Source organism: Nannobrachium achirus (genome assembly GCF_963921795.1).
Source record: "Nannobrachium achirus genome assembly, chromosome: 16".
NCBI lineage: Eukaryota > Metazoa > Chordata > Actinopteri > Myctophiformes > Myctophidae > Nannobrachium > Nannobrachium achirus.
Genome location: NC_137823.1, coordinates 46,927,665 through 46,951,774, shown reverse-complemented (window position 1 = coordinate 46,951,774; position 24,110 = coordinate 46,927,665). Strand labels below are relative to the sequence as shown.

General features: G+C 42.7%; 2 protein-coding genes across 2 annotated transcripts in view; both read right to left on the bottom strand.

Annotated features, from left to right (window-relative positions):
• The window catches only part of crybg1a (crystallin beta-gamma domain containing 1a), a 28,781-nt gene extending 14,809 nt beyond the window's left edge, over nucleotides 1–13,972 (bottom strand). Inside the window, exons 1-11 of the mRNA XM_080745255.1 lie at nucleotides 13,710–13,972; nucleotides 9,610–13,204; nucleotides 8,806–9,267; nucleotides 8,367–8,405; nucleotides 7,501–7,619; nucleotides 6,813–6,963; nucleotides 4,770–4,909; nucleotides 2,902–3,028; nucleotides 1,754–1,789; nucleotides 1,224–1,384; nucleotides 303–432 (exon numbers count right to left, since the gene is read on the bottom strand). Of these exons, the coding sequence (XP_080601381.1) occupies nucleotides 303–432; nucleotides 1,224–1,384; nucleotides 1,754–1,789; nucleotides 2,902–3,028; nucleotides 4,770–4,909; nucleotides 6,813–6,963; nucleotides 7,501–7,619; nucleotides 8,367–8,405; nucleotides 8,806–9,267; nucleotides 9,610–13,204; nucleotides 13,710–13,948 (5,199 nt within the window). The 5' untranslated portion in view covers nucleotides 13,949–13,972. The remainder of the gene's footprint in view (nucleotides 1–302; nucleotides 433–1,223; nucleotides 1,385–1,753; nucleotides 1,790–2,901; nucleotides 3,029–4,769; nucleotides 4,910–6,812; nucleotides 6,964–7,500; nucleotides 7,620–8,366; nucleotides 8,406–8,805; nucleotides 9,268–9,609; nucleotides 13,205–13,709) is intronic.
• LOC308301080 (uncharacterized protein) lies at nucleotides 13,962–17,314 on the bottom strand (the record flags this gene model as incomplete). Its single annotated transcript, XM_080744978.1, has 3 exons — nucleotides 17,140–17,314; nucleotides 14,044–15,133; nucleotides 13,962–13,999 (listed from the first exon to the last, which is right to left on the bottom strand). The coding sequence occupies exons 1-3, from the start codon at nucleotides 17,140–17,142 to the stop codon at nucleotides 13,962–13,964; spliced, it is 1,131 nt and encodes a 376-aa protein (XP_080601104.1). The 5' UTR covers nucleotides 17,143–17,314.
• Nucleotides 17,315–24,110: the final 6,796 nt, after the last annotated feature.

Below are 24,110 nucleotides of genomic sequence, written 5' to 3'. Positions count from 1 at the left end.
GGGGGGGGGGGGGGGGGTTGGTGGGTAAACCACCGCTCAGTTCACACGGGTGTGATTTTTTACATTCATTTTTGTTAGGCTTTTTCGCTTATTATGACCAAAACAGTGATATATTATGAATCGTGCATTTAATTAACTTATCAATTATCAATATAACTTTATTATAGATCACATTGATTAGTTGATTAACTGCCGCACCCCCAAACCTTAGCAAGAGATGTATTGTGAGTTAGCCCAGAGCGATACCTACAGCCATTACTAGTAAATGGGTGTATTGTGAGTTAGCCCTGTGTGATACCTACCGCCATAACAGGTCGTAGTGACAGCAGAGGCTGCTCTGAGTCCCCTCCCCAGTCCCGCCAGTCGACATATTCTCCTTCCTCCAGGACATGCTGTTGGCCTTCAAAGCCTGGCTGGCTGTAGCCCACCCATCTGAAACAGGGGATTACATCACATGTTTGAGAAATGTAATTACTTTGATTTATCCATGTTTTCGTAGTTGACATTTTGCTTTTGATTACTTAGGGCAGAAACCTTGTATCTCCATAACTCATCAGTCATCTTTCTATGTTGTTTTTTTTCATTAATGAATGCCCTGTTTAATACTTTATCGTAACACGGTATCATGGAAAAGTAGCGGAAATAGCTGATCTACAAGCTCACGATGTGTCACATTACAATGTGAAAGACAACGTTTTGAACATTTTTGAAAGAGTTCTCCTATAATGACATGCCCAAAATAGGGACGCACGGTTAAAGTATGGTACTTAATTCCAATGAAAAGCATTAACAAGAGCAAATAACTACATTGGATCCATTACTGAAGTAATGGTTTTGTACATACAAGGTTTCCTCTCGACAGTGATGATATTCTTTACTGTGTCGTGAAACTTCTGTCAGTGTTTGAATGCACACACGTCCACTGTGTTTGTGCGGTATACTATACGTATGTATATATCTAAAATATGGGCAATTTGTTATGGCATAATTAATCCAAATCGGGAATGGCAATAACTAGAGACATTGTGAGATGTTACAACCATTTCTATGTTGTGGTATTTTCAACTCACGACATTGTGCATTGTGTAACCTCAAAATATCCTGCTAGCATCAAACCCTCTCCTAAATAAACACTATAAGTTCTCCAGCTCTGTGGTTGGCAAAATCTATCCAATACAAGTAATTAGAGGAGAGCGTAGCACGAAGAAACTGTAACAACTCACAGTCCTCCAATGATCTTTAAAGAGCCCACAGATTTCAGTTTGTTTGAGTCGAGGCTTGGTCCATCTGTAACATTGTCCCTTTGATCATCACCAATGCTGAAAACATCACAGTCAGTCTCCAGACAGATGCCCTCAAAGCCAGGCTTCTCATATAGCACAGCCTGGACAGAAAGACAAAACAAGTATTGGAAAACGTCTGTTCTCCCCTGCCAACACTGATAGATATAACCAACATGTTAACAAATGATGGTACTACAATAGTAACAATAACTTAAATGTTTTGTTCACAAATGGACAGCATAGATCAGTATTTAGAATTTTTTTCATATCCTTTTTGTAAAGCATTTTGTAAAGTAAGTGTTCAGAAATAATAACATTATTATCCGGAACAATAGCAGTGATTTAGTTAGCTGCTCTCAGCCCAACTCACTATTTTAATACATTGTAATAAATAGAGTTGATCTGTGGTGTACTTCATCAAAATAGTAGAGCTTATTCATTATTCAGAAATGTACACTGACTGAACATACCTTGACTTCATCAGGATTCTCCACTTTCAAACCACCCTGGAAGGCACAGACTTTATTATTAATTAAGAGCCAACATCCTAATTTAAATTCATATGGTATGAGAATAAGAGACTCATATCTGTGCAGAAGAGCACAATAAGGTAAAGAAGGTTGCTTGATTGTATGAAGTCGGAATAAAATATGAGGCATTATCTTTCTGCTGACCTTAACGTCTGTCCCTGTGTAACATTCATTCTGAATAGCCTTGATGCAGTGTCACATAATTAGTGTGCAATGATACGGTTCTTTTGACATGTAAATGGCTCCACACAATACAAGCGTGTGTGTGTGTGTGTGTGTGTGTGTGTGTGTGTGTGTGTGTGTGTGTGTGTGTGTGTGTGTGTGCGCGCGTGTGCGCGTGTGCGTGTGTGCGTGTGTGTGTGTGTGTGTGTGTGTGTGTGTGTGTGTGTGTGTGTACAGAAAGATACATTGTATGAGTAATATTGAGCATCTAATAGGGATGCATAATTATGTCTAAAATAATAATCCCAATTTTCCCAAACTTCATTTGTCTTGTGCTCATTGTGCTTATCGGTATAATGGTGTGTGTGTGTCTCTGAGCCTGATGGAAGGGAAGATGGGCTGCACAATATTCTGCTTATAATAACCATTGTATAAAAGTGAGGACATGAGGGCAAGGTGCAAACCAAATATAATGTATGAATTACCCATAATTGCAAAACATAAAATCATAAAAACTCTAGATTACTTAATTAACAACTACCCTCGGTATAATGGCCCCAGAAAACGATAGTTTAGTGATGGAAAGTGATGAGCCATCACTTTTCACAGTTTTGTGGGCATTTTCTGGGGCCATTTCTAGCCCAAGGAATGTTTTAATCTAATCAGCAGATTGACACGATCTAGCTGCAATAGTCTGTCAGAATCATAATGCTCTCTCCCATGCAGAACACCTACAATATACACACTATACGCTGTTATACACCTCTGTGTTATTTTAGTTTTGTAATCTTTAAATAAAAGGTTTTTCAAGTTTTCTTTTTTTCCAAAGGATTTAGGTCAGGATTTAGACAGCGTTTTTTTTAATCAGCCTCAGGTCTAAATGGGTTAATGGAGGCTTATCTTATGTTATTAATAATGCTACCCACCATTTTGAGGGGTCTAAGAGATCCAATGAAGGGCGAGGTGAAACCCCAGGATTCGGGAAAGGGGTACTCGCCCTCCTCTAGCACCGCCAGCAGGCCCTGATACCCTGGATCACTGAACACCAGCCACCTGTACGTCGGAGAAAAGCGCAGGCATCACACATACTCTACTGTATGTCCTTTCATGTTTCCAAAGCCCTTTTACCCTTTACAGTTGTATCGTTCATTTTTAGCAAGGGTAGGCCCTGGTGGGGATTGAATCCCTAAAGCTAGTAGTGTAAAGACCAAGCTATAGTCTTTTGAGTTACACAGGATGATGCACAAAGGTTCATCACATACTGTAGGAATGTACCAGTCACCAACAACAGAAGAGAAAATCTACCAGCTCCAAGAGCCGATATAAAATGGACTGCACACATTATAGCACACTGGTTTGAAACTTATGATGACGAACGTGTCATAAACAATGAGGCAATAAAATGCCACAGCGTGGGTAGCTGTCCAGGTACTCAAAACTACATCTGTTGAGAAGACATCACACAGATAGCTCAGTGTAAGCGTTCTAGAGGAGACGTGGCTGATGCTGATTTATTCCTGGACGTACTGATGAATTCAGCTTGGGCATCTGGGAGTAGTTGACTTTCATTTGAGCTTAGAAGCCAAAGATGTGTTCGGCGATGGAGTAGGCTATTAAACAATTCGTGAAATGTGGCTTTTTTTGGCAGAGGTGCCAAGGTAAACCAACCAAAGGCGTGACTGGGTTGTGAGAAGAGGTCTACTGTCATTATAGTTCTGTCAGGGGCAGGGCACAAAATGTCCTGAATACCTCCTGCTCACATGGAAAAACATGCTCTCCTTTGCCAAAACCACCTTTGTCTGAGAGAGCAAGCGAGAGTGGGTGAGAGAGGTGGAGACTGTGGCTCTACCACAGTCTCCACCTCTCAGCCACTCTCTCTTTCTCCCTCTATATCAATGCCTCTCTCTCTCTCTCTCTCTCTCTCTCTCTCTCTCTCTCTCTCTCTCTCTCTTTCGGTCTCTCTCCCTCCCTGGTCTAACATGTAGGAGCAGGAGGAACATTCCTCGGAAGGCAAATGAGTGAGAGTGAACTGAGGCCACAGAAAAGGATCAGCCCTACAAAGGGCAGTAACAGTTATCTGCTTCCTCCGCCTCTCAGTAGCTGCCAGGTGAAGGGAGAAAATAGAAAAAAAGATGTGATCCAGTCAAAACAAAACAAAACAGCATCGATCTGATGTTTTTCGTGTCTCGTTCACTGGATTGGGTCACTGTGCCTTTCCCGCCAGTAGCGTAAAAAAAAGTCACGGCAGAGAGTTGAGATTGTTTCATTTCTTGCCACAGTGAGATTCTGTAACCTGATATACATAACAACACCCACATAAAATCTTTGGGCTAGCTGAAAGGCGAGACCAGTTGTGGGCTCGCTTAAAGACCAGTATATTCTCTCAAATCTTTATAGACCAAGTTTATTCTCCTCAAAATGACCGACAGTAGACAGCCAATGAGGGAGGGAGATATAAATAACAGGTCGCACTTGTTGGTGGTGATGTCACCAAAAACGCTGCTCCCTTCTAGTAAAATGTTGCTGTTTTTAAGAACATGTTAAAGCAGTGGTTCTCAAAGTGGGGTCTGGGAACCCCCAGGTGTCCTTGGGGGGATCCAGGGGGTCCCCACAAACATGCTCACAGCGAAATTATCTCACAGCGCTGTTAGCTATTAGATTCTCTATATTTTCTTCTGGGGGTCCAGGCACAAAATATTTAGAAATTAGGTAATGTGGCCCAATAATAACAATCTGGGGGTCATTGACATGAAAACATTTGAGAACCATTTGTTTAGAGATTGGATACACTTACACTCCTGAGTGGACTTTGATAGAGGCAGTGTTCTGTAGGATGCCGAATGAGCCAGTCTCTTCTGTGTCATCGTGGTATGGTGTTACTCTGCCGTGGCCCTCTGGCTCAGTAAACATGTCAATATGGGGAATGCTATAATCCTGCAAAAGTAGGGGAAAACACCAGGAAAACAATTAACCGTGGTCAAAAAAATTATCCAATTACCCAGTTAACCAATATTCATTCCTTTATCACATGAACCCTAGCGTCCCTATTCTGGAGTAAACATTTGGCAAAAATAGCAGATGTGGGGGCACAGTTGATGGCGCTGTGGCCTCACAGCTAGAAGGTCCTGGGTTCAATTCACGCCGGGGGACGCTATGGGTGCTGGATGCGTGTTTCCTCCTCCGCGTCATCAGCACCCACATCCTAGGTGGGGTTGGCTAAAGGGCCTTTCTGTGTGGCGTTTGCATGTTCTCCCCGTGTCTCATAGGGTAGGTACCCTCACAAAAACATGCAGTAATCCTGGTTGCTATACTGCCTCCGCCTGGCCAGCCGGGGCTCCCCAGGCGTGGCAGAGGGAGAGAAGAAACCAGGATTACAGTTTAGGAAATTGGCACTGGGTGAAAAAATTGGTTACAAAAATGTGGAATAAAAATTATAGAAAGAAAATAGCAGATCTACAAGTGGGAACATGTAGTATGCTTGTATATCGGCTATTTTTGGACAATATATTTAGGCTAGAAGGAAAACAGAAGGGGGATTGTGGAGCCCTGTCAGACTCCGGTCAACTGAGTATATAGGGTTTAACTAAAGGCAGGGCAACAGATGATTTTAAATGCGGGATATTGAAATAATGTGAAAAACACAACACAACACAACAACAACAACTGAATTTATGTTATAATTTAGTTTATAATTTATAAACTAAAGATTTTGGAAATCTTTGTTGAACAGCTAAATCTGCCCCACCCCAACATTCATTAATTATGCAATTGAGCAGCTTTGTGATGTCAGGAGTGGAAGACTCTGGTCACACTGGGCGAGACCTGCTAGACCAGAGTGTCTAACTGGAAGTACAGGAAGTTGAGGTTGGTCCAAAACAGACTGTTCTTCTGACATAGTTTTTACAGACTTTTTCCCTTGTGAGATGTGAAAAGCCTGGGAACAAGGTTAACGATGGTAAACTTGTTCTAAACTCTGTATTGAATGCTAGATGTTTATAATGTACATTTATAGGCCAATGTTGTACCTAAGTACACCAAATACAGTATGCACAACTACCGACTTCCTCCAATTCCATTCTGCTACATGTACAGTCATCTTTTCAGAACTTCTCAGTTGCCCTGAGACTAGAAGATTAGGTTTCAATCCCGGCTGAGTCATACCAATGACAATATAGACATATACAAAATGGTACCCATTAATGCCTCTCTACTTGGCACTCAGCATCAATGGGGTGAGTGAGTCCCTGACGCGTTATTGGAAATCACACCACAGCTCCAGGCAAACCCCGTCCATGGAAGCTTTTGATTGGCTGAACCGGAGCTAGGGAGCGCTTCTTTTGCACCATGCGGAGGTGCCGGGTGGACCGACCACCTAAACCTAACCTTAACCTCAGTAAAACTATGCCTAAACCTAACCCTATCTGTCGACGCTGGTGAAACGAAACGAGCGGCTCCGCCTGGAGCTGTGGTGTGATTTACAATTCCGCGTGCCTGACAGAGACATACGTACTAGCATCATGTCCAGGTGGTATACTTGTTTCATCAAGCTGCCCCATGCAACGGAAACGGGAGATATTAACTCCTGACCTACCGGCCACAAGGCTTGGGAACTTGGTTCCCACGGCTAATTACTATACTAAAAAAGAAACTGATATTGTTGTCTAGATATGGACTAGTAGGTAAATATCATAAGTTGTCCCTTATCTGTTACCCTACCTTTAATAAGTGGTTAAATTCACAACATGGTATTGTATTTACAGCTATCTTTAAAAACAAGTGGATGGTGTTGGTGATATTATAGACAAAGGAGGTGAGAGTATTTGACCAGAACACTAACCCAAACAGCCAGTCGAATGGATCCAATCACCATGGGTGGGTGTGGCTCTCTGCCTGACCCTGGCTCTGCCCACACGTTTGTCAGTTCTATACAACCCTCCTCCAGGGCAATGGAGCGCCCCTGGAAGCCAGGTTTCTCATATAACACCCAGCTGCAATGGAGAGACAGACAGGCCAAATCACATCATGTAAAACATCAAATGAGGAACTGAAGCTGAAAACATGTAGAACACAAAGATGACGCACTGAACAAATATGAAAAGGATGATTGGCATAGAAGCCCCATAAAGTACAGGATTCTGTATGCAAGATGTTTTTGTTTATTCTTTGATGTTACCTTTTGAAGTCAAATGTGGTTTGTCTTATAGGGTAGGCATTATAAGCTGTAGCTTCAGTCTACACAAGTTTCAAACGGGTATTGCGTTGTTTTCAATTGTGGTATTTGATTATCTATCTTGTTTTTATGTATACACCACAGCCTTTTATGTGCTGTATATGAATTTGTATATTTATACACATGACCTCACTTAGATTTCATACATTTTCTTTCACAAGACAAAAAAGAGAACTCATGAAATGTATAAAACAATGAAAGGGATAAAATCAAAAACCATAAAGATGATTTTTTTTAAATTATAGGGCTTTTATCATAAAGGTGACTGTAACAAGGGGTGGACCATGTCACTTACCATCCTCTGACGACCTTCACAGAGACAAGGGGGGAGAAGTGGAGAGAGGTTGCATCTTCCAGGTCCCTGAAGACCTCATAGGCCTGGCCTTCAAACGGAGCTTTCTCAAACAACACCATCTGCATGGAGATATGGAGGCAATAATAAACTTAATAGAGCAGATACTAGCTGCTCTGTCACAACAAGACAAAGAACTTTCACTGAGTGCTGTGACGAATTCGAAGGAGGATATGCTTGTTCTCTTAATTGGCTACCTTGGGGACCACCAGCCAGTGGCCCCCAGAGCAGCCAATTAACTGTTTTGTTTTCATTTCATAGACTTTTTCAGAATTAAGTAGTATTATCTAATCCAGTGCCATGGATCTAACAGTTATTCCTTCCCCCCTGTTTGTAATTATTACCAGTGAAAACAAAAAACAAACTAAACAAAAAACAAAACCCTGCATGTCAGTATCAATGGATCTGTGCATGCTGAAGAGTGCATACTTTAAGTTCTACCAGTGCGAAATATGATTTGAGCACTCTCCACAAATACCTAGGTCTGTCATAATTACATAATCACCTAATCTCAATTACCGGTATTTGAGATAATCGCAATTGTTTGTATGACAATCAATCAAGTAAAGTTTCATGATTGTGACAGTCCTACAAACAACACAGCAATGTATCACAAGGGCTGCTTTCGACTGCCATGTTAATCGTGAACAGCTGATGATCAGTACAGTTCTTTTTCCTGTTATACTCTGTTTACCCCCTAGAAGAGAATATTTAAAACAGATGTTTTAGCAGAACAATACGTTCTCCATTCAGATTCCTCTTTCATTGCTTTCTTTATTCTCTGTGAGGGCAGAGATGTGACTGTATACCTTTCCAGGGCGCCTGTGAAGTCCTTTGACAGCTCTTATCTGAAATGCAAAAACACACAGATATAGTTATTATACCAGTACCACTGAATAATGCTAAGCATGATAAGCATTCTTGAAGTGCTAGAGTAGCTGATGGTGTTTACTACTTTGTGTTTGACGTTTACATTTGCTCATGGTGTTAATATTCTAGTGACAAAATAAATCCTGCTAAATAAAGTCTGCCAAAACACTGTTTCTCTTTCCTACAAATACAGATTTAAACGTACGCACACAAGCACGCACGCACGCACGCCGCACACACACACACACGCACACGCACACACACACACACGCACACACACACACACACACACACACACACACACACACACACACACACACACACACACACAACAATCGAATATACTACAGCTTTACTGTACATGTCTGGCACACATACATATTTTCTATGCATCCGCTGTGGGTCCACCGAATGCTGTTTGAGTCCAGGTAGTGTTGTAGGCTGGGTGGGTAGAGGAACCACAGGCATTCTCGGAAGTTCTCCATCAGACACTAGAAGACCTGTTGTCACCTTTTTGTCTGCTCCAATACCAAGTAAGCTTGGAGTTGCTCCGTCAGACACTAGACGACCTGGCTTCACTTTCTGGTCTGCTCCAATGCCAAGTAAGCTTGGAGGTGCTCCGTCAGACACTAGACGACCTGGCTTCACTTTCTGGTCTGCTCCAATACCAAGTAAGCTTGGAGTTGCTCCATCAGACACTAGACGACCTGGCTTCACTTTCTGGTCTGCTCCAATGCCAAGTAAGCTTGGAGGTGCTCCGTCAGGCAATAGAAGACCTGGCTTAACATTCAGGTCTGCTCTGCCACCAGTGACTGACAACGCCGCCATCCCTCCAACAATCTAAACAGGAAACAATCAAATAAGGAACGAAGCAATTACTTCCTCTCTACTCCCAACATGTTGATTTACTGTGTTGTACAGTAGTAAGCTTTTACGACAGAGAAACGTGTCTCTATGAGGAATGTCTCGTGTGAGGAATTCCTCTGTTGCTACAGACAATGTACAGTATGTACAGTACATTCTTGTATGTTAGCATGATGAGACCCTTGCTAATTGTGCTAACATGTTGCACTAGTATATTTTATCGCAGTTATCTTATAAATGGATGGAAATTCCAAAGTGTTATGTAGCTAGTTATTATAAAAATAATTACATGCACGAACAATACGTGGCTAAACTGACCTCTGTGTTGAGCTGTTCCTGCTTTTCTGTACTCCGCTCTGATTTCACTGGCTCTCGGGGGAGGTATTTCTCTAAATAGTCCGGCAGCTTGATGTCGTTAAAGGAAGGAAGTGGAGGGCCTGAGTCACGGACCACAGGCCTGGCTGCCTCGCCATCAACCAGGGCAGGGTTCTGGTTGGACAGCATCTCGTGGAATGGGGCTACATGAGTAGGACTAGGCAGCAGCGGGTGGGACACTGCTGGAGGTCTGGGCTGCGGAGCTTCGGTAGGTGACACGTCTTCAGTGTCTGCCTGGGCATGAACCTCATTCCTCTTCCCCCTGGAGGTGGCAGTCCGGAGGCTGCTGAAGATGCAGCTCCCCTCCAAGCGAGACTTCACCCTGAGTGGCTCGTCTTTCGTCTCCTCCGCCGACTCTTCCTTCTTCTTCTCCTCTTCCTTCTTCTCCTCTTCCTCCTCCTCCCCCTCTTCTGTGGTCATCTCCCGCAGCCTAGAGCGAAGGTCCAGGCTGTTCAGCAGCATGCTCCTGTCCGCTACGCTGACTCTGGCTGGCTTCAGGCTGGCTTTAGTGCTTTTGCTATGGAGCTCACTCAAGAAGTTGGACGCCGCGTCCAAGCTGTATTCCTTCCTCTTCCTCAAGCCAAACTTGAACTCGTCAGGGTCAAAAGTCTTTTCAAAGCGATCCTCCTTTATGGCCGGCAGGGCAAAGGAGGGCTGGGGGGGCCGTAGGTGGCTATGTTTACGAGGCGGCAGGGAGAAGGGAGAACACAGTTTCTTGATTTTCTCGATGAAGTCGTCATCGTCGAGGTCACCTGACGCGTCCAGAAGGTCACTCTCACTGACAGAAGAACTCAGTTTGGGCTCAGCAAACTTGAGCTTCTGTTTTGGGAAGTCCACATCTAGCCAGCTGGAGGGGGCATCTCGTTGAGATGAGGAATCACCTCCACTTAGCCTTCGTGATGAAAGTAGCTTATCCCGGGAAGAACGCTGGCCTGAGTCTGAGCTCAGTTTTGTGGTCTGTGTTGAAGTGGGTGCTTTGGCAGTTGCAGATGAGCACAGGAGTGACTCATTAACTTTGTGGCCTTGTGGGAAGGAGTGGATGTCACCATTTACAATGGGTGAAGGTTCATTTGCCAGAAGAGCAGGTTTCTTATCATTTCTCCCGTTCTCCACAGTAATTGTGGTGGCGGTGGTAGCTGCAGAGGCTGAGTACTGTGCCCTCTCCGTCATGTCCTCATTGTCTGTGTTCATTTTCTGTGCCCCTTTTGATGCCTCATGCTGTTTGTGCATAGCAGTAGCTTCCATTAAATCCCCTGAACATTTGACTTCTGGGGACAAGGTATTTATAATTGAACGTTTAGTCTCAACGTGTACATCTTCTCCCTCACTGCTTGTAGATGAGGGAATGGGGGAAGGAAGAAATCCTTGCTTTTCTGCTGCAACCGGTGCTTTTTTCCGCTCCATTTGGTTAATTTTGACTTCATTGGCAGAGTTCAGTGCCAGATCTTTATTCGCTGTTTTTACACTGCCTCCTCCAACCGCCATAGAAGGTTCAACAGGCCTAGAGTGGGAGAATTCCTGCATAGCATCACAAGTTCCATGCGTATGTGAGTCATCATTAGATTGCTTTGTTTTTGCCACAGACACAGGCTTAGGCTGTGGTTCCCCCGTGACCGCTACTGGCAGGGATTCAGTTCCAGGGCCTGTTGTAGCTTTTATAGCTGCCCCTTCATTAGGAGGTTGTTTGACAAGCCCTTTATCACCGTCTATCACGCTAACAGTGTGATTTGTCTGGGAGCCATTAGCAATCGAGTTATCGAGTTGTGCTGTAGCTACCTGACTGCTGGGCTTTGTCTGAGAAGTGAAGTCCAACGATCCGATTGTTTTCCCCAAACTTTGTACAACTGACTCTGGTTGTTTGGGCGCAGGCTTATCTTTAATAAGCTTTGTTGCTTCTTTTCCCTTCATATCAGCCTTGCTACTCTCACTCTCCAGGGTGTCCTGTCTACTGTCTGAGGCTGTGTCACAAATCATATTTTTATCCAAACTCACAGAATGTTGGCCATGTTCACAGGCCTTTTCCGTGTCTTTCTTCTCAGCCTCCAGTGTTTTTGTGTCATTCTTTATCGGTTTCAATGTTTTCTGTACCACTTTGCCTTCAGGCTGATTTGCGTTTGCTTTGTCACTCATCACTGATTGTGATGCTTTCTGAGTGTCTTTATTTGCTTTCTTATTTCTTATTGTTGTGCCTTTGCTTTCTGGTTGTGCCGCTTGCTTTATGTCTGTTTTCTCTGTCTGATTTACCTCCACGTTTGTTTTACATTCAGGTTGCCTTGGCTGCTGGTTATTTAATTCAGCAGGTGCACCTGACTCCTCGGGAGCTGGCTTTTCAATAAGAGGCTGTACCAGAGGCAAGGGGGAGGGGGCCGATGTTCCACTTTTCTCCTCGGAAACATTTTCCCTCTCTTCAACAACAGAGACACTCTGCTCCACAGCTCTCTCCCCTTTTTGGGGTAAAATATTCAGATTCCTATCAATAGGCTCCTTTGTTCCACTGTTGCAAACAGCAGTATCCTCTCTGGCATCTTTGTTAACTGGGGGCTTTTTAAGTACCCCCTTCTCCTTTGTTGGTTTGTCAATGTTGTCTTTTTTACACAGCATATTTCTCTGTTTGTCTGACGCATCCAGAGCTTTAATACATGCTTGCTGGCTGGTTTCAGTGGGTAACTGTTTCTCCACATTTGATTTACTGTCTAAGGATTTATCTGAGGGTAATGCTACTGTCTCTACAGGCTGTTTTGCGAGTGATGCTGGTTCCTCAGTGCCACCAGGTTTCTCCTGCTTACTGACTGAGCTATCTGGTTTGATGTCATTATTTTGACTGATGGGGCTGGTTGGCTCTTTATTACTTTTCCTTCTCTTAGAGCGGGGGCCAGTCTTATTTGGAGCCTTGGATTGTGCACTAATCTCTGGCTGTTTGCATGGACTATCTGTTTCAACAGTGTTATGTTTCATAGGTAACTCTGTTTTTGAGGCCTCTTTTACTTTTGTTTTAGAAACAGCCTGGCGTTGTTTAGCAATAGGAATGTTATCCACTGTCGTGGTATCTGGTCCTGCTGGTTTAGAGCATGTCTTTAGCATATCTGTAGTTTGTGTTTTCTCTTTACTAGCAGGTTTACCCTGAACATCCTGTTTTGATAACTCTGACCCAACTGTTATGACGGAGGATTTTGGGGGCATTCTTTTTGTTACTGGCTTTTGATGTCCTGTTTTGTCCTCTAATGTGCATGCCTCAGAAAAGTCCCTTGCGCGCTCTTTTACTGACTTCAGTCTCTCTGTAGGTGGAGCAGAGCTGGACCTGGCATTGCCATCACGTTCAGCTGATTTTGACCTGTGATCCGGCAACCCCATGTCTCTGGTGACATCTGCCTTCAGCCTGTTGGTGACCTTACGGGCTGGGGACACATCTACACTCCTGGGGCTTTGGGCGGCCCTCCTGGCACCCCCCAAGGCCTGATGCTCAAAAAGACTTATCTTATCAGCAATCCTTCCAATGACTGGCTTAGACTCTTCATCCATTTTCTTCAGGTCCTGTGGTCTGAATATGTGAGGAGATAAAATGTTTTAATTCAACAATACATGTTTATAACCAACAAAAACACCTTATTATATGAAAGTAAACTTTTAAGCTTAAGTCTGTGAATGTATGTGAGATAATGTGACACATTCTTTGAATGTCAAAGAATGTGTCATGAGCAGCACTATCAATTACAGTATATGAGCTTTGTTTTATTACATTCATATAAACAAAAGGGTTGCTATGTTTACAATATGACTCACTCACTCCTTCCTCAGTACGTGAAACCACATTGTTTCCCCCAAACCTTAGTTTTTTTTAATAGTTTTTGATAGGCTACACAAAATAAATCTTAATCCTAATCTTTAAATTGTGAAATGGTGCATTTGTTTATCAAAACAGCTGACTTTTGACATTGATATAAAATGGATTTCATTGTTTCAGACATAAACAAAAGACAGTCAGGCAATTCTCTTTCTCTTCCTGAATCAAAGCAGGCACCTTCAGGAGTAAAACAAACACCTACCGTGTTTTTATGTCAGGTTTGGTCTTCTCAGTGACTTCTTTAGTATTCTCTCGGCTTGACTGTAAATGCTGATTTGGGTCCTCATGTACGTCTGTTAGTGGACCTGTGGATTCAGTATTCACCAGAAAGTTCTTTGAAAAAATCTTCACCTCACTCCGAGACACCTTCACACTCCTGCGTTTGGACTCCTGGGTCTCTGTCTTCCTCTCCACCTTGTAGGGGCTGTCAGCATAATCCATGTCCTCCTGACCATCAACCACACAAGCCACAGTGGCTACAAAGGTTGAGTCCTGGAAGTCTTCCAGTGGCATGCCCGTAGGTGTGTCTTTACTACCGGCGGCGGCGGGGGAGGCAGACTTGTTTTTCCCTCCTTCAGGTGACGCCTGAGAGTTGCATTCCTGTTTAGAGGAGGAGTTTGCGCTAGTCTCTGCCTTTGCAGCCTGGGGACCAGCCAATAGGTTATCTGCTGTAGGTGAGACTGCCGGGGCCGTTTGGGCCTTAGAAGGCGTGCTCTCCTGGGAACTGCTCCCACCGTTTCCCTGGATGTTCTTCCTGGATTTCCTCCGGCTCGCTGCATTTTTGCGCCCCATGCTGCCAGCGTCTGTCTCCTCGGCTTTAGGTTCGGGTCCTGACCCCGTGTCTACGCGCGGTTTCAGTGACACTCCCGCAAGGGCACTGTAATGGGTTTGTGCCCCGAAGGCAGGCCACAGAACTGTCCTTTTCTGCTCTGACCCCTCGGAAAGGAAGACCTTTGGTGAATCAACACCTGTTGATTTGGAGATAACTTGGAAGTTCTTGACCGTTGAGTTGACGACTTCCTGTACGGAGCATGTGTCATCCCCGCCGTGAGTCACGCTGGTCTCCTCCAGATACACCTGGATCCTCCTGCCTGTCGGGGAGTGAACCTGACCGTGAGCCTGGAGTTGGGTGTGGGCCTGGTCAGAGTGCCATGCCTCTCTCCGCTCTAAAGAGGAAGACAGATGAGTCAGATGACTTGCATTCTTCCCAGAGGCGGCACTCCAGCTCGCGGAAGGACCGTTGCTCTCCTCTACAGCCTCCACAAACTCCTCCTCTGAGAGACTTCCTTCTGTTGGCTCGCTGCTGGCCACGGGTGGGCCGCCTCTGTGGGCAGACTGCGCGGCGTCCTGCCCTTCGCAGGGGAAATTATCCCCGGAGAGACCGAGGAGCTGTTGGGGCTTGGAACTTTGTCCCTCCCCCTCCTCCTGTTGTTCCCCTGCCTGGGGGCCTCTCACGCGCTCCTGGTTCTCCTCGTTTTCTCCCTCCGACCTGGAATTCTGCTCGCTGGTTGGGGAGTCATCCTCGCAGCCGGCAGGGCTCTGGGGACCCCTTCCTCGCCACGGGGAGAACCAGCTCCCGATACGTCCCAAGACCCCAGGACTCGGTGGCTCCTCTGGGCTCTGGGACTGGAGAAAGAACAGTGAATTAACTCAATATAAATAACTCAAATATTGGCGTATGGCTGTGTTTCAAAGCGTCACATATAGATGTTGAGAATCAGTCATACAACACGGTCATACAAAATGAACTATAAACCAGCCCTTATCAAGCATGCAGAGGTTTCGATTGTTTCAAAGCACACTTTAACCGAGCTGATCAAAGCACATGGGTTAAAGGTAGTTTACGTATACGGTACATACCGTATAAGTCATACATACTAATTTGACATATGGTGCACAATAATGATCCATGGATTATAGATAACTGAAAATAGAAAATACAGCATATGTTGTAGCATAGCCGTGCATCTCTCAGCATTAACAAAAGCGTGCAGGAATAACCTGTATGCTTACCGTAGGAAAAACCATATCATTCAGACTCTTTATGTAGGTTGTGAACATGTTTTTGGTTTAAGACAAAAACACCTACAGACATTAAAACAAAAACATAGTCATTCCTCTTGCGCAAAAAAAGAAAAGAAAAAATAGCACAAAAAAAGACGCAATTCTACAAAAAGTTGTTCTGCCTTATTGGCAGCAACAAAGACCCGAAAATATTCATCTGTAAGTAAAAGAACAAACTCACCCTCAATTAGACTATGGAAGAAAAGTTTTTTTTGTCTTCTCCAGCATAGGCTATAAACGGCTATCAGTATTCCTTCCCTGACAAAAGTGCACTGTGGTCAACACAGTGCAGATGCATGCGTGCCTACTGTAACGGACAAACTTCACATAATGTGCCAAGTCAGATCCAAGTGCAGACCAGTTATACAGAAGAATAGAGCGAAGGTATGAGGGCTGTCTGGTTAGGTTAAGTTTTAGAGCGGTGCGCACACGCAGCCTGGTGGCAGCACAAGCACAGCTCCGTCCCATCCAAGCAAAAGTTTTCCAAGGGAAATGACGCATCGGCTTTGTAGGCTTCATACTGCATGCAGTGGCACTGGTTAGTGGTTACCAAACGTTTTTAGTCAATTCAAGAGCAAGACCCAAAGGAGAAATCAGAAATTAGACGTTTGCCCGGCCGGGACCCAAGCTTGTGAAAACAGCAGATCTACAAGCTCGCGGCATGTCACTTCGCGCTGCGTTGTGAGCTTGTAGATCGGCTATTTTCACTACTTCTTAAACATTACGTTTTCTAATTTATGGAATTTCGGAGATTTTTCTTTGAATTCTTCATGAAATTACTGGGTCTGGGGGGGGGGACGTTTTTAATATTCTCAAAATAAATACATAAATAATGCTTTTGGGGAATGTTTATTGAAAATATTTTTGAATAATAATTTAAAAACAAAATGTAGGAAACAAAAAACAAAGGGAGTTAAGGGACCCATAAAAATCTGTCTGCGACCCACAAATGGGTCTCGACCCACTGTTTGGGAAGCAGTGGTATAAACTGCTATGTCTGGCCCGCTTGCTTTCAACGTTCTTTCATTTGGCGGGCCGCTCAACTCACATTTTCCATGCTGCGTCGAGCAAGCAACCCGTTAACCCTTTAATCAAGTGCACCCGCTATTGTAAGACTTTCCTCTCTTTCTCGACAGATAAAAAACAGTTTGAGCTCACAGACACGATGGCACAGAAAAATAGGCTAAATGCTAGGAAACTTTAGCCTACTTTTTGTGTTTATGCTTTCACAACAAAGTCCATTTGGAGCGCTACCGTTTTAAAGTAAACCGTTGTGTTTTAATTAGTTTATTATCGCTGTGAGTGAGCACGAGCAGCTGGTGTCAAATTGTCTTAATTCAGTTACTGTAGTGTTGTTGACCTTATTTAGCCATTCATTGGACCGGTTTAAGTCATTGGAATTAGCAAAATGCCGAGGAAAAAGTAGGAAAACTACAAGAACAGTGCCTACCATAATAATTAACCCTAAGCCTGCCCGAGTCTATTAACTGTAATGATCTTCTAGCTGTCAGCGACTACAAGGCTATGCAAAACAACAGGTTAGGCTAACACAAGAAGGACATACTTACCATGATTATGCTAATGTTATCCTTTCTCTTATAGAACCTTGTCCAGCAAGTTGCAACACGTAAAAAGCTAAAGTTGAAAGCCCTCCAGGCAGTGCCTCCCAGTCCCTTCGCCTCTCTGAGGTAAGTAGAGCAGACCTGTGTCGGACAGACAGAGGTGGCGGTGGTGTTTAATGAATATTTATTTGTAATAGAGTAGGCCTAGTAGACTCACTTCAGTGAGAAAGAATTAAGTCTTTGACGAAGCGTGAGACCCGCATCTTTGAAGTAAAGTAGGCTAATGATCGCACTATTGGGGCTGGCGTAAGCTACAGGTGGAAGGAATCTGACCGGACCAGGTAGCACACCCAGCCAGCCTGCTGGTGCTGGCTATGGTAGCTGGTGACTCAGCGGGCGGTTATTGTGCAACATGCTGTTTACACAAAACTAACGGGAGAGACAAAACTACATGGGATTCAGTGCCCTCACCCTGCTCCCCCCCCCAGCCCCCCACAGTTGTTTGAATACTCTCAATAACGCTATATTTATGTTATGACAATCTCAAATGTATTGATGTGTCATTCTATTTCGTGTGCCCCCCTCCCCCCGCATGACCTGTCTATTTGAATTATTAATCTGCTACAGAAGCTGAAACCTGCAGTCTTCTCCACCCCATGAAAAATTCACACATAGTGGGTTGTTTGTGTTTTCTTTCTCACAACAAAGTGCCTTGGAGTTGGAACTAGGCCTTAACTGTGGGCTTATTCACAAATATAACATAACATAATAGTCTACTGACACATTTGGTCTTGTTATCAAGGCCAGTGACCCATTTGTGTCACTGACCAATTTTTATGAGGTACTAGAGTAAAAATCATTTTGTTCTACATAAAAAAGTAATAATACTCAATAATAACTCAATAATACTCAATAATATTCAAATGTGTTTTTGTTCTGAAAAAAAAAATCAATTAAAATTTACATTAAAAAAAGTATGAAATTCCGTAAATAAAAAATTATAATAGCCGTGAAAATAGCCGATCTACAATCTCACAACAAGCTGAGTGCCCTCCACACACACACACACACACACACACACACACACACACACACACACACACACACACACACACACACACATCGCCTGCCATCACAGACACTGCCAGTCTGCCACCACTTAAACTTTATATAGGCCTTGAAGATGGCATCACTCACAGCAATATCTCTTCTCTTATTTCGTGTATCATTGTTCTTGATGATTGGTTGGCGACATTTTATTTCACAACATTTCTTGTTACTTAGGGGAGGCCATGAGGTGGGTGTCGTCTTCTCCCCCTTGCTGACGTCGGCCTATAAAGATCTTACTGTAAGATGACTGACATCATATATGTCTGACGTCATAGACCCCATGAGACTGAAACAATATGTCCAGATATGGTCTCGCTTCATATTGATGACATCAGGGATCTTTACCATATATGGAGCGTGACAAGAGGTGTGACGGACGCACGACAGACATGATCTGCAGGTTTCCATACTAAATGCGACCTATGGTCACAAAAAGTTGTACATCATTATACTCTTAAAGAAAGGAGTAGTTCAAACTATTCCTTTAAGAAGTAGAATTATGTTATACAACCTACTCAAGTACAGAAACTCCTGGAGGCTACAGAGTTGTTGTAGCTAAACTCCAATTGTACTGACTTAACTGCCTGCTCAAGTGCAATGAATCACATAATTCCTCTTTATTGAGCTTTTTGACACACCTATTGTAGTAGGCTATAGGTAGTTAGTAGACTTCTAATGGCTCAGGAGGTAGAGTAGCTGTCTGGGAGCCAGAAGGTTTACAATTCGATCCTGGATCGTCCTGTATCAAACCCTTAACTGATGAGCAGGTTAATGCTTTGCATGATTGCCTTTGCTGACTGTGTGTCTGAATGGGTGAATGTTGGATAAAGGTGCTAGTATGATAACACCCACATGATTCCAGATCATTAGACCTCATCAGAAGTCAGGTTTAGGGTCTCTCTCTCTCTCTCTCTCTCTCTCTCTCTCTCTCTCTCTCTCTCTCTCTCTCTCTCTCTCTCTCTCTTTCTCTCTCTCTCTTTCTCTCTCTCTCTCTCTCATACTCTTATTACAGAGATAGACAAAGAGAACCAAAGGGAGTAGTAGTGTGATGAATGATTCAGGTCTACTATAGGCTGACATTGTATAATCCAGTAACAATGTTACTTGACCTCACAAATTGCAACAGCTGTTTTATTTGTATCGTATCCCTGTGACATACAATAATGATTAATGAATAATGCCATGGAAAAATTATGCAAATTCAAAATGGCCACAATTATTTCATACATTTGAAATGGTTACACTGATTTATAATACCACATTAGGGGTTTTGGGGATGAGATGTGCAATTTCTTTGTTTAATTTGAAATGAATCTACACATATGAACAGTGTGTCTGTCATTTGCAAGTAGTTTGTAGACAAGAGGGCAGTCAGTAACCTCTTGGATGAATAGATATATGGACGGACGGATAGACAGACAGACAGACAGACAGACACATGGCTAAAAGCGTATTTGGTAGGATCACAATTAGTTGTTTTCTAAAACCTTCATACAATCCATTGAATACATTGAGTTTGATAAAACACCTGGACTATTGAATGGGCTAAATTGGTGGAAAAATAGAATCTCTCTGTTTGCTCCTGCACTCTGAACCTCTCAGGGAGTTTAATCTTTAGTCTAATCTGCACAGCATCACTCCAGCAACAGGTGGTACATCTTAACATCCTTGTTGTTATAGCTGGATCATTTCCAGTACCACTGTGTAGGACTGAAGTTGGACTGGAGCAGCCTCATTCTATGTGTCAATTCGTCATAAGGTCCCTGGCTATAGAACCTTGTGCACTTGCATTGTTGAGGTATTCGGTACTTGTTCTGACCCAGAAGTAACATGACACCATCTGTATCACTCTCATTACTGGCTACCTAAGTAAGGATGTTACATGACCCTTCCGTGTTTTATGACCTAGACAAAAAACTACAGGCCCAGTATACACACGTATATTACTGATGAATATACAGTATATTGAATCATATCGGCACGTTGGCTGAAAAAACAACAACAAAAACATTTAGGCTTGTGGCTTTCTTCAAGGGTACATGTGATAGCTAAGGAAATTAAACCTTTAAATTACAAACATTATTTAAAAAGGAAAAGACGCAAGGCCAGATATCAGGAGGGTAAAAAGTGTTCCTTCCATGGTTTATTCAATGAAGTTATGTCTCCCCACCGCTAGCATTAGTATTACATAGCAGTAGGCTATAAGTCCCTCCCCAAGGGAGAAACCCACCTCGGGACAAAAGAGATTCACATCAACATAACAGGTCCTGTCAGACCTATCTATCTAAACACCCCCACATCGTAAATACCTTAACTCAGTTGCTACTTAATTAAGGTCTTTGGACTTAATGTTAGGTGTCAACATATAAATGTCAACATATAAATCATCAACTTGATCAACATGCAAATGATTAAAAGGGAAACACACTATAAAAATCCTTTTATCAACATGAAATTATAATGTTTTACAAATTCGTTATCCGGATGGACATTTGTTTGTTTGTAAAGGGGAGAGAACAACCATCAATCAATCAAATACGTTGCAAATATTTATCATAGTATGCAAATGGACATGGATAAGCAGAGCATGCAAGAATAAATACAATTTTGGTAGTATACAGTCAGAGAACAGTAATAATAACTGTAACAGTAATAAGTATACAAACCAAAGATAATTTAAAAAGAAAAGGGCTAAAAGGGCTAACTTTTCATGTCAAACAAAAGGAGCAACTGTCACTTCAGCCCTTGGGTAATCGGGTCCATAACATGTATCGCTATAGGTGAGATAATGCTCTTGTTTTCTGTAATACCAGACTTTAATTGTCTCTTAGATTCAGCAATATAGGCCTGATCATAATCAATCATATAATCAATCATATATATGTATGTTGTTACTGATGCAGTGCAATTGATGTGAAGATCTCGCCTCATATTGATTTACCGGAATGGGGATGTCTGAAGTGGTCAGTGCTGGAAATGTGTCACAACATCTCCAGGATGTGTAATTAAACCAGGGAGAAGATGATGATTGCAGCTTTTTTCCCCCATATATATATATATATTTTTTTTTACCCCCTCATACATTTGAGCAATTCATCACCAAGTAATGAAATCATCAGAGGTCATTTCATGTTGGTCAGGCTTTTTTGATGATGACAAATGTTGGCAACACTTCTGTTGATTAGCTATCCTTGCAGTTTTGTTCTTTTCCTGATGACTGAACCTAACAGTGATGCAAAGTGGTGTAATTCTAAAACAAGATGTACAACATACTTTCAAAGTATGTTGTATATCTTGTTTTAAAATGACATCAACAAGATTCCAGATCATTGATTGATCACCCATCTCTCTCTCTCTCTCTCTCTCTCTCTCTCTCTCTCTCTCTCTCTCTCTCTCTCTCTCTCTCTCTCTCTCTCTCTCTCTGGAACTCTCTGGAACTCTTTCTCTGGAACTCTCCCTCCTCTTTCCCTGTTCCCTTTGACCTTTTCTCTGACAGCTTTTGGTTGTTCCTGTGCTTGTGGTTACTATTAACCTCAATAATTAGATGTGGCTTTTAACAACGTAAACTCTATAGTTGACTGGAGTCCCTCAGGGCCTCATAATCTTTTCCCTCCAGTCAAATATCTTCACAGAAAATGGGACCATCTATTTTAGCTAAATGTTCGACCCCAGGTTCAAGTGGTTACTGTAACAACAGTGATTAGATTAGGCATTATAGTGGAGTGAGATGACTGGAACACAAAATGTGTCCCTACATCGCTCCACCCAGTGGTTGTTGGTACTTATTACACCCATTGAAGGCCAGTCCTCTCATTGGAAAAATGTGGTCAAAGCCCAGTTTGGAAACAGTACTAAGACCAGAGCTGAGTCACTGAGGCATGCACCCCTTCCATACGGAGACATGTATGTCATTGTTTTTACAATATTATGTCAAGTGAAAAGAGGGTTAGGAGGAGGGTCGCAAGCCTTAAAGGAGAGCAAATCCCTAGCCTCCCTTAAATTTGGTATAAAAGTCACCTTCAGGCGGCTGCTACCCGTGACTTGTAAATAGACTAAGCCCTCATGCTCCCACCCCCCCTTTTTTCTGCCTTTGTATTCGATGTTATGCTTTTTCTGCTTTTGAAATTGATGTTAACCCTAGATAAAGTACTATGTTCTATCCGTCTGTCTTTCAATGTTATATGAGATACTTAAAGTGTGGTTCCTGTGGAAATAAGCCATAGTGCTTTCTAGGATCTCCTTTTAGTTGACCTTGTACCAGTGATACCAGTGAGTCATGAAACTGTACCTTTTCTAATAAATTCATCAATCAATCAATCAATCAATCAATGAGAGTAATAAGCAGCAACATAGACAAATAGCAACAAATAGAGTGTGAGGCACGTATGCGCCTGTGTAACGCACAGGATTTGAACCGGGGTCTCCCACGAGGAAAGCCAACATCTTAACCACTAGCATAAAGGGAAATTCTGCCTTGGCTAGGCTGAGTTATTAGGCTTTTGGTCATCAGACAGAGGCTCTAAGCCACCACTACTGCTACACGTGCGTGTGTGTGTGTGCGCGTGTGTGCGCGTGTGTGTGCGTGTACTGTGCGTATGTGCGTGTGTGTGCGCGCGTGTGCGTGTGTGTGTGTGTGCGTGTGTGTGTGTGTGTGTGTGTGTGTGTGTGTGTGTGTGTGTGTGTGCTACTGTAATTGGAGGATTTAGTCTGAAATATGGAACTTCACAGAACCCAACCTAATTTAGTATGTCATTATAGCTGGGACATGGTTAGGTTGAACACTCTCCTGGGAATGCACTTACAGTACAGTACAGTACAGTACAGTACAGTACAGTACACAGTACAGTACAGTACAGTACTTACAGTACAGTACAGTACAGTACAGTAGCACCACAGAAACATTCTGTTTTGTCTTTCTCTCAGGCTGTTGTGGGTTAAAATCAGAAGGCTTTTGTATTCCCGACTTTTAGATCTTTATTGAAAATAATAAAATAAACACAATAAAGCTAATAGCTTATTTCCATTGCGGTCCTTAATGATGTTTGTGTAAACACTATAATGATGAATGAATTATTGAATGTGTGTGAGTGATAATGTGCAAGTGAGTGAGCAGGGGTGCACATTGGACGTCTGTGTGGGTTTACCTGAATGTATGACAGATATCCAGGAGAAGAACAGGTATCTCCATCACATTATCATTTTCACTTCTATTTAATCCTAAAAGAAACAAATAATACATACTTTACCAGGTTATCTTACATTATGTACTGTAGATGACTCGATGGCCCTTCAGGCTTGCACCGAAACATTGTTATTTAACAAAAAAAAAAAAAAAAAAAGAATCAAAACTATGTTTTAATTGTAAGAGAAGAATGTCATGTGGGAGATCATTGTTTTTTGTAGTGGGTGAAATTTTTTAGAACGTTAGTTTGTGTATCTGCTGGAGAAACTATGCTATGCTTCATATACAGTACATGCCCGATACCTCACATCCTTTTATATTTGATCTATCATTTGGGGAATGTTATGCATGTGTGACAGGCATTTTTTATAATGGTAAATGATAAAGGGTGCATTAAAATGATATAGCGCTTTATTCCAAAGCACTTTACATAGTTTGTAGTTCTCCATCCGGCCGCTCCGGTCACTCTACCCCTGAGCCACTGTCATACATTGGCAAGTGAAAGCGATGGATTCTAGTTAATTATTTCTTGTTAACAAATGTATTATGGCATACAGAATGTGCAGAGTATCTGTACTCAAACAGTTTCATGTCAAGGAACCCTTGACATGAAACTGTTCCACCACTGAGAATTTTATTGAGAAATCATATTAGATGAAAGCAACGTTTGCACAATGAGGACACT